Genomic DNA, 9,530 nt, shown 5'->3' with positions numbered 1-9,530 from the left:
CCACCCACCCCTGCACTCGGACCCTGTGCCAGCCAGTGGTCACTTCTGCGGAGGATTCCCCCCGCCCCTCCCGCACGTCGTGGGACCTTCACGTGGTTCTTCCCAGCATTTAACACCAAGTGTCACGTGAAGAATGTGTTGACAGCCTGCCTTCCCACTTAAATGTGAGCCCCACCCGGCTACTCCCAGTTCCTAGAAGGGACCAGCATGCCGGGCACTGAAAATGTGAATTACTTTGTAGCCTTATTATAGCTTAAAATACAACCTTCTGTGAATAAGGCTTCTGCACGTAAACACTCAACCCTCCAATGTTCTGACAAAAGAAAAAAAATCTTACCTATTTTGGGGTGTCTGTGTCTGGAAAGCAGGTCACCCATTAGAAGTGTGATGTTCATAGGGCACCCGGGTGGCTCACTCAGTTAAGCATCTTTCGGCTCGGGTCATGATCTTGCGGTTCGTTGAGCTCGAGCCCCACGTGGGGCTCTGTGCTGACAGCTCAGAGCCTGGAGCCTGTTTCTCGGATTCTGTGTCTCCCTCTCTCTCTGACCCTCCCCAGCTCATGCTCTGTCTCCCTCTCTCAAAATAAATAAAAACGTTAAAAAAGAAAATTAAAAAATAAATAAAAACAAGTGTGATGTTCATTTAGTCCGTATTCTTCTCATTCAGGAGTCAATGTCATTCAGGAGTCAATGGGAATACTAGTGTTCAGGATGACCTCGAAGACGTTTTTCTCAGTAATTTCTTTCTTCTGACCAATCACAGCCCGAAGTGCCTGCCTTAGGCCATCGGTCCCTGACTATGCTCTTCGGCTTTTCCAGTTCTTTCCTTCTACTTCCACCTCCCAAGGTGCCCATGTGGGCCTTTTTCCAACACAGCTGGCCTCTTGCAACAGCTATCGGGAGCCCAAGGAGGCGAATTCGAGTAGTTTGGGTTTTTGCCCCCACAGGGTGAGTTGGATGTAAGCCTTCTTAAACTAAGGCTGGACCGCCCAGCCTGACAGCCTCCCCCCTCCTCCACAGACCAGGCTGTTTAATACGTGTTAACAAAACCCCTGCTTTCCTTTGAAGGTTTTATTCTACAGAATAAACTTCAACAGAAGTGGTGGCTTTTGGTAAGCACAAAGTCTAGAGAAAGAGAAATATTCCTATAATAATAAAACAATCTTATTTTCCAATTGATGGCTGTAAATATAAAGCAATGCAAGCATTCTGATAATATATGTATATTTGCATGTATATAATGTATATATAATAACATACCCCATATATGTATTACACACACATAATGTCTTTAAATGAATATACTGGATTGAGAAGGAAAAAGATCGACTCTCATGCAATCATTATTTTTTTATTATTTTTTTAATGTTTCTTTATTTTGAGAGAGAGAGACAGAGCGTGAGCAGGGGAGGGGCAGAGAGAGAGACACACACAGAATCCGAAGCAGGCTCTAGGCTCTGAGTTGTCAGCACAGAGCCCGATGTGGGGCTTAACCCTATGAATCGCAAGACCATGACATGAGTCAAAGTCAGATGCTTAACTGAGCCATCCAGGTGCCCCTCATGCAATCCTTTTAGTCAAGAAGGTTTCATGCAATCTGAGCATAAATGAAAGGAAACACTGTTTAGAACTCCCCAGTTTGTTAGTGGCTAAGGATGGTGAAACTGAAACTCAAATTAAAAAGTAACCGCAGAAAAATAGTCTTGGAAACACTTTGTCAAACTATTTCCAAAGCCAAGAATGTACAAAGCCTTAAAAAAGATGTCAAGGCATCCCAACGAAAGCCAGGAAGACACGCAGAGACGGGAAGTCTGGCAATACACAATGATGAAGCATGTGCTGTTTTCCATTTTAAGTATATAACCTGGTTTTAATCATTTTCCAGAAAAATTTCCAAATTAGAAGAGAGGGAAAACCACCTTTAAAAGATATTAACAAGATTAAACCTTTACTTTATTCTGGTTGAGCTCAGACCTGACCTCACAGCTCACGCTCCGACAAGCTATTACATCCAGGTAAGAGCTATGACATAAAACCCACAGGTTTAATAACGTGTCTCCACCCCAGTATCTCATATCCACCTTTAGATGATGTGCCATTTCGGCCTTTTTCGTTCATGCTAATTTGAGAAAAAGCTCAAACACACATAAGATAACCTTTAAAGCTTCATTTTCTGATGAAAAATAAGAAACATATACATCTGCTAGGGTATTAATTTTGAAGAATTTATAGGTCAATTAAAGTCATAGTACAGATGTCATTAAGAACGGAAACTCTGCTCAGGTGTTTGGTTAAGCACCAGCAGACTGCTTCGGAAACATTCCTGATAGAACTGTACCCCTGCCCAAGATCTACATGAATTAATCACATGCGAAGAGAGACCACCAGTAACCAGGGGACAAAATAAGAATTCAGGCATGTGGGGGAAAAGGAGTGCCAAAAGAGACATTATATTGAACTTCAAGCAAAGAAAATATCTCTTTTCAAAGAATGACTCCATAATGTCTTTGCAGTGGAGTGTTTTAAAAATGCAAAGGTTGAAAAAACAGATTTGATTCCTAAACGCTACACGCAGGGGCTATGGACGTCCTGAGCTGACTGACCCAAGGTCCAGGCTAGAGGAAAGGAAAAGAGGACGGTGAACGAGTGCCCAAGAACCCGAGGGAGCTGGCACACTGGGACAGGAGGGAGTGGGGCGTCCCCGGAGAGGGGGCAAAGCACCAAGAATCAGTGACCGGTGACGTCACTGCTCATTTCTGCTTTTCTCACTAAAGCCTGTTCGGAAAGGTCCTATTTAATGGGGGGTAAGAAACTATTATTTTACAAAAGAAAAATGCACAGCAAATTTTATGTATCTATACAAAGCCTCAGACCAATCAGGCCTTTAACATGTAAGAAGCGAATCCATATTTGCAAAGCTAAATATATGAAAATATGAAAGCAGACTGAATTATCAAAAAGAAAACGTTTTATTTCTATCAGTAAATACAATTAGTTTCCCTGATTATAACCCATAATGCGTGTCACCTAAAATATAGGCTGGCCTGTACAGGGGTGAACGAGCCCAGCACATCTGTGTGCGTGTGCACGCGCGCGCGTGCGCGCACACGCACACACACACACACACACACACACACACACACACTGAATCTTGGATTTCAGAGAAAGCAGAGCTGAGCTTGTTACGTTACTGTCGGTTTCAGAAACTCTTACCATTTGAAAGAAATGGGGGGAGGACTTAGGCAGCAGAGCACTTGTATAATAAGTGAACGAGTTCAAAGCTTGTAGTGATGAGATGAACTTGCACCCCGTTCTCCGCAATTTTAGGCCACTGGTCCTTCTGCAGATCCCAAGTCTGAAAACAGACGACCAGTCACCAAAACAACTGGGTTCAGTTCATTTGCCATGCGGCTGGTCATGGTGCATTTCTGGTGTGTACGTCAACAGAACGATCATGACCCAGAGGTGAAGCAAAGCCTAAAGAAAAAGAAAACAGTTTCTAGATTAGCCAAGAGATCAATCTGCACCAAAGGCCTACTGTGTAGTGCACTGAGGGCAGGAAGCATGTCGTATTTGTGTCCGTATTCCTGGGGCTGGCACCGTGTGTGCAACATCACAGGCGCTTGGTACGTGTTTACTGGGTAGATGATGAAGAAACAAACGTGCAAGCAACTAAACTAGCTAAATGTAATGGACAGTAATAGTTGTGATGCCTGAAGAATTCTCAGTTGAGAGTTATCAATGTCCTTAACACATCCGTAATATGCACAGGTATACATAAATAACCAGTCGGGTGATTATAACGCAGAGTAGATGGCATAATGAAAACTGCAAGATATATATGAAGTTGGTTGGAAAGGCTTTATTTTTTTAAAGTAGGCTTCGGGCCCAATGCGGGGCTTGAATTCACATCCCTGAGATCAAAAGTCTCACTCTACCAACTGAGCCACCCAAGTGCTCCCGGTTGGAAAGCCTTTCTGGAACAGAGTTACGGTTGGTGTTTTGAAAAGGGTGTAGCCATCATCTGGTGAAGGGGAGATGGGAAGACATTTCTGCAGGAATAACGTGTTGAGCTTCAGGAACTGATTTACGGTCTAGCACAGGACCTACAGTGATGAATTCCCACTAGTTCCCTCGTGGCAGCACTAAGGTTACATGAGCCTCCCTTGCTACGTGCCTCGCCATTCTGTCGTGTGCCATCACACCTCGTGCTGACGGGGGTGCCAGTGCTCTTCAGTCTCTGACACCAGGAATCGACTCAGTGTAGGCCTGTTCTAAGCCTCTGTGATGCCATCAATTTTTTTCTCTTGTTCGCTCCATCCCTCACTTAAAAACTTCTTTAGTTAGTTAGAGACAGAGAGAGAGAGAGAGAGAGAGAGAGAGAGAGAGAGAACCAGCGGAGGAGGGGCAGAGGGACACAGAGAGAATCTCAAGCGGTTCCCACCACCAGCACAGAGCCTGACCCTGAGCCTCAAGACCCTGAGATCATGAGCTGAGCTGAAATCGAGTCAGACACTTAACTGACTGAGCCACCCAGGTTCTGCTCCTTAAAAACTTTTTATTTAAAGGAGTAACTCTTCCCTCTAGTGGATCACAGAGAAACTTCTTTACTAAGTAAGCTTTTTTTCTTTTTCAGGAAAACTGCTTGTCTTCATGACTCTTAGCTGCCCTCACTCAGAACAGTTAGAGGGCTTTTTAGGGTCACAAGACACATGAAACAGTATCCCAAACTATGGTGACCATTTTATTAGAGCTAAGAAATCTGAAAGAAATCAACCTTACAAGCCTTTCAGAAAATAAAGCAAAACACATGACAACAATCAAAGAAACGTTACATAAAATGAAATGGATTGTTTTGCATTGCATTTTTGTCATCAGAGGGGCTTAGAAATGGAGGTAACTATAAGGGGCACCTGGGTGGCTCAGTCGGTTGAACGTCTGACTTCTGCTCGGGTCATGATCTCACGGTTCTTGAGTTCAAGCCTGGCGTTGGGTTCTGTACTGACAGAGTGGAGCCTGGAGCCTGCTTCAGATTTCATGTCCCCCTCTCTCTCCGCCCCACCCCTGCTTGTGCTCTGTCTCTCTCTGTCTTTCAAAAATGAATAAACATAAAAACATTTTTTTTTTTTAAGAAATTGAGGTAACTATCAAACTTCACTACAGTTAATTTTATTGTAGGAAAAGCCTTTGAGCAATTTATATATTTTTATTTATTTATTTTTTATTTTTTTATTTATTTTTGAGACAGAGAGAGACAGAACATGAACGGGGGAGGGTCAGAGACAGGGAGACACAGAATCTGAAACAGGCTCCAGGCTCTTACCTGTCAGCACAGAGCCCGACGCGGGGCTCGAACTCACGGACCGCAAGATCATGACCCGAGCCGAAGTCGGCCGCCCAACTGACTGAGCCACCCAGGCGCCCCGAGCAATTTATATTTTAGATGTAATGAACTGTAAGTATACTTGCATACCTGAAGAAAAAAATCTTAATTTCCAAAAATGAGTTCTATTCTCTTTCAAAATTGATTGCTAGACTTTTGGTCAAAACGATCAGCAGCTGGAAAAAAACTCATTAAAAATCAAGTGCAGCATTATTTTTTCAAATAGGTTTACTTACCATATATATAATTACAAAAACTCGTGCTATGGGGTATCTTCGGAGAAAAATTCCCAGGCGGATGCTGTGCAAATGGAGGGTGGGGACGAGAGGAGAGAGTTAACACTCAAAGCACATCTTCCTGTGGTAACAGCTAATGAGGCTTTTTAGGATTCCTCTCATTTAAACTATTTATATGGCCACCGTAACAGAAAAACCATTTTATAGTAGATTGTTAAATGATTACTTGGAATAACCATAGAAACATCATAGTAAACAAATATTTGCTTTATTGATTGTGGCTTAACTGTTAAATATATAGCACAGTAGTTTCCCTTAAATCTCCAGCTACAACTACAGGAGGCAAGTTGGTCCCTCTCTAAATAATTTTTCTTTCAGAGACCAAAGAAGTTACAAAAGATAAGCCAAGTGTCAACACGTGAATAGGGAAAGAGTCTGGTGGGTTAATACCTGCAAAGAGCTCATCTGGAAGCTTCTGCACAGACGCATGCGTCTAAAAGGCAAAGAACTACAGAAACTCAAGCAAACACTTAACTACAGTAAACGCGGGAGCAGCGTGACGTTAGACCTTGTTAGGCCTCTTTGAAACACTTTTTCCCCATCAAGATGGATACATATACAAGCACATACACCCTTCTTCTAGGCCTTTCTGTGTCTTTCACTGCCATCAGCATAACGCCTCGCATGTAGTTTCTCTAAAAATTATTATGTACATTGAATAAATGAGTAGCTGAAATAAATGAGCTTAACAGCCTGGAGATAACAACTATGGCATCTTTGGCCCGTGGCCTCAGCAACCTTAGGAAATCATCCTCCTGATTTATTTTTAACACCATAGCTCTGACACAAAAAGGTAAGAAAAGATCGCTCTATTTCGCAACAACTCATTACAATTGTGTTTAATTATAAACGCTAAGAGGCAAAAGACTTTAGGGGGTTATTGAAACATGAACTTTAACAAGGCATACATAAACTGTTAAAACATTTTCTTTGTAGGGTGGATGTATGCTAGTATAAAGAAGTTATTAATATGTAATAACATGCATATAAATGATCTATTACTTACGCAGTATATACAAATATACGTTAAAATGCGTACTGTTCACTCATATACAATAGCCTCTTTTATTCTCATCACGCGATAAAACGAAATAAAGCATTCCAGTGGACGCATTTACATGAGACAGAAGTTTTCTCAATGGAATTTAATAAGAGTTTTTAATAGGGTTTATTATAAGAAGAGAGATGATCAGGGTTAATAATCTTCAATGAAATACAGGCCCTGGCAGAGCACATAAAGCAATTTCATGAGACTGAATGAACTATCATGAGAGGAAGTAGGGAAATGTCACTTTAAATATCAGCTCTGCCTGATGGGACTTACTGTGACTGAAACCACCAGAAAATGGTACAAAAATAGCTGAAGATCCATCATTCGTCATTACTGTCCTTGCTTACCTAAACTGGTCAATTGAACTAGCAGCTTTTCGGACTTTTCCATACATTCCTGCCAGATTAGTTTCTGTATCATTAAAAAGAACAGGAACGTTTCGCAGCCGTGTGCCTGTTTAAACAAGAAAAGAATGAATTAAGGTACAAACGCCAAAATCAATGTGCTAACATTTATAGTTGAATATATATTGTATTAAAAACAGATCTCAAGGCTAACTTTCAAATAAGCATTACATCCAAAGAAGGCGAGTCCATAAAGAAAGGACATAAATTTGATTATATAAAATGCTTAAACTTCTATATCCACAAAAATAAAAATTAAAACCTCAAACAATTACTTCCCTATAAAATGAGCAAAAAAATTGAAGTTTCCAAATACCATGTTGCTGAGAATCAGCATTAGTGAGTAGGTTCTTCCTGTGCGGGCAAGAGAGAGGCCAGACACACCCTTTCTACAAAGCTGATGACTCCCGGCTCTGTATCTCCAGCCCAGACCACCAACTCCAGACGCATCCAATCGTCTTGTTTTGTTTCCATCTGGATATCTAACAGTCATCTCAGGCTTAGCATGCCCAAAACCATGATTCTGACGTCCTGCCCTCCCTGCCGACCTACTCACCCTGCTGTTTGCCCCATTTCGGTACACGAGAGCATCGTTCCATCAGCTCAGGCCAAAACTCCTTTCTTTCTCTCAAACTCCACAGCCGATCTGCCCACTCACCTTTAAAATAACCCTCCGAACCCCATTCAGGTGCTCACCACCACCATCTCTCACACACGTTAATACGATGGTTCCTCCCTGGTCCCCCACCTCCACTCTCAGTTCTCTACAGTCTATTCTGGATACAGCAGCCAGAGGCATCTCACTAAAACACAGTCAGAGGACTTATCCCCTCAGGGCCCTTCAATGGCTTCCGACTTCATTCAGGCCAAAACAGTCTCCTCCAAGTTATCTGAATTCCCCTTAGACTACTCTCCCCCCCCACTCAGTCTTCTCCAGCTGTACTGGCCTCCTTGCTGTTCCTGCGATAAGCCAGCACCACTCCTGCCTCAGGGCCTTTGCACCTGCTCTTCTCTGCCTGGAAACTCTTCCTGTAGAGCTCCTTCTAGTCTGTCTTACCTCCTTTGGGACTTCTTTTAATAAAGTGCCACCTTTCCAATGAGGTCTATTTAAATTGCAATCCCATCTCCACACCTGGCACCTTGTCTCTCCCTTCTCTGCTTGAGTTTCTTCTGTAGCACCTATCACCATCTCACATCATTTACTGTCTAGCTCCCCCCACAGCACCAGAATGTAAGATCCACAGGGCAGAGATTTGACCTCTTTTGTCAAACACTGTATCTCCAATGCCTAGAACAGTAGCTGGTACTGAGTAGGTGCTTAATAATTACTTGATTTTGGCAACAAAAATCAAAAGCCTTTAAATGTGTATACCTAGGACTCAGCAAACTCCATTTCTAATAGCTTATGTTAAGAAAATTAAAAGATATTTACAGAGAATAGTTTCCTCAGAACTGCTTATATTAGTGACAAAATTGGCAACCTAAATCTCCAACCATGAGGAATTTATTAAACAAATTATGCCATTTCCACAACGGATGTATATAAAGCAACAGACATAAACTACTGTAAGAAAATACATAATAAAAACTGATTTATATGAAAAAGTTAATAACCAATAAAACAGATACTACAAACATATATAGGAAAAAAGTCTGAAAGGAGATACTCCAAAATGTTATCTGAGAGTAAGATTACTGGGTGATTTAATTTCCTTTTTTTGATATTTTTAACAGTAACCATGCTATTAAAAAACATACACACACACACACACACACACACACATATATAAACATACAACAATGTGTTATTTTTTAAAAACTTAAAAAAACTTTTAATAAAACCAAAGAACTGTGAGGTTTGCTGAATGACTACTTTGTAGACTTTATGAAGCTCTGAGATTAAAAACCTGATCTGTTGAAGTTATACTAAAGTCTTTAACATTCTTCTTAGTTATGTATTTTGGGAATCTACAGATTTCTTCATTAACATTAAAGAGCATGGATATACTTACATGACTAAGTATTAGCTTTAATATTCATAATTACAGATAAGATTAAATTTTTTTTAAGGTTTATTCATTTTTAAGAAAGAGACAGAGCGCGAGTGGTTAAGGGGCAGAATTTAGAAAGAGAGACACAGAAACTGAAGCAGGCTCCAGTCTCTGAGCTGTCGGCACAGAGCCCGACGTGGGGCTAGAACTCATGAACCACAAGATTGTGACCTGAGCCGAAGTCAGATGCTTAACTGACTGAGCCACCCAGGTACCCCCAGATTAGATTATTAAACTAAATCTTTAAGTCTTCATGAAAGCCCCTCTCTGCCAAATTATCTGCCTTGTCATCAACATCTTGATGAATGTCCTACATATTTCAATATGATCATCGGTCTTTGGGCCT

General features: G+C 41.5%; 1 protein-coding gene across 1 annotated transcript in view; it reads right to left on the bottom strand.

Moving 5' to 3' along the window:
* Nucleotides 1-2,949: 2,949 nt before the first annotated feature.
* The window catches only part of GOLGA5 (golgin A5), a 32,971-nt gene continuing 26,390 nt past the window's right edge, over nt 2,950-9,530 (bottom strand). The window contains exons 11-13 of the mRNA XM_060620601.3: nt 7,077-7,182; nt 5,619-5,682; nt 2,950-3,476 (exon numbers count right to left, since the gene is read on the bottom strand). Coding sequence (XP_060476584.3) covers nt 3,396-3,476; nt 5,619-5,682; nt 7,077-7,182 — 251 coding nt within the window. The 3' untranslated portion in view covers nt 2,950-3,395. The remainder of the gene's footprint in view (nt 3,477-5,618; nt 5,683-7,076; nt 7,183-9,530) is intronic.

The sequence above is a fragment of the Panthera onca genome, chromosome B3, assembly GCF_046562875.1.
Source record: "Panthera onca isolate mPanOnc1 chromosome B3, mPanOnc1 haplotype 2, whole genome shotgun sequence".
NCBI lineage: Eukaryota > Metazoa > Chordata > Mammalia > Carnivora > Felidae > Panthera > Panthera onca.
The sequence above is the reverse complement of the archived record's forward strand: the minus strand, read 5'-3'. Positions and strand labels throughout refer to the sequence as shown.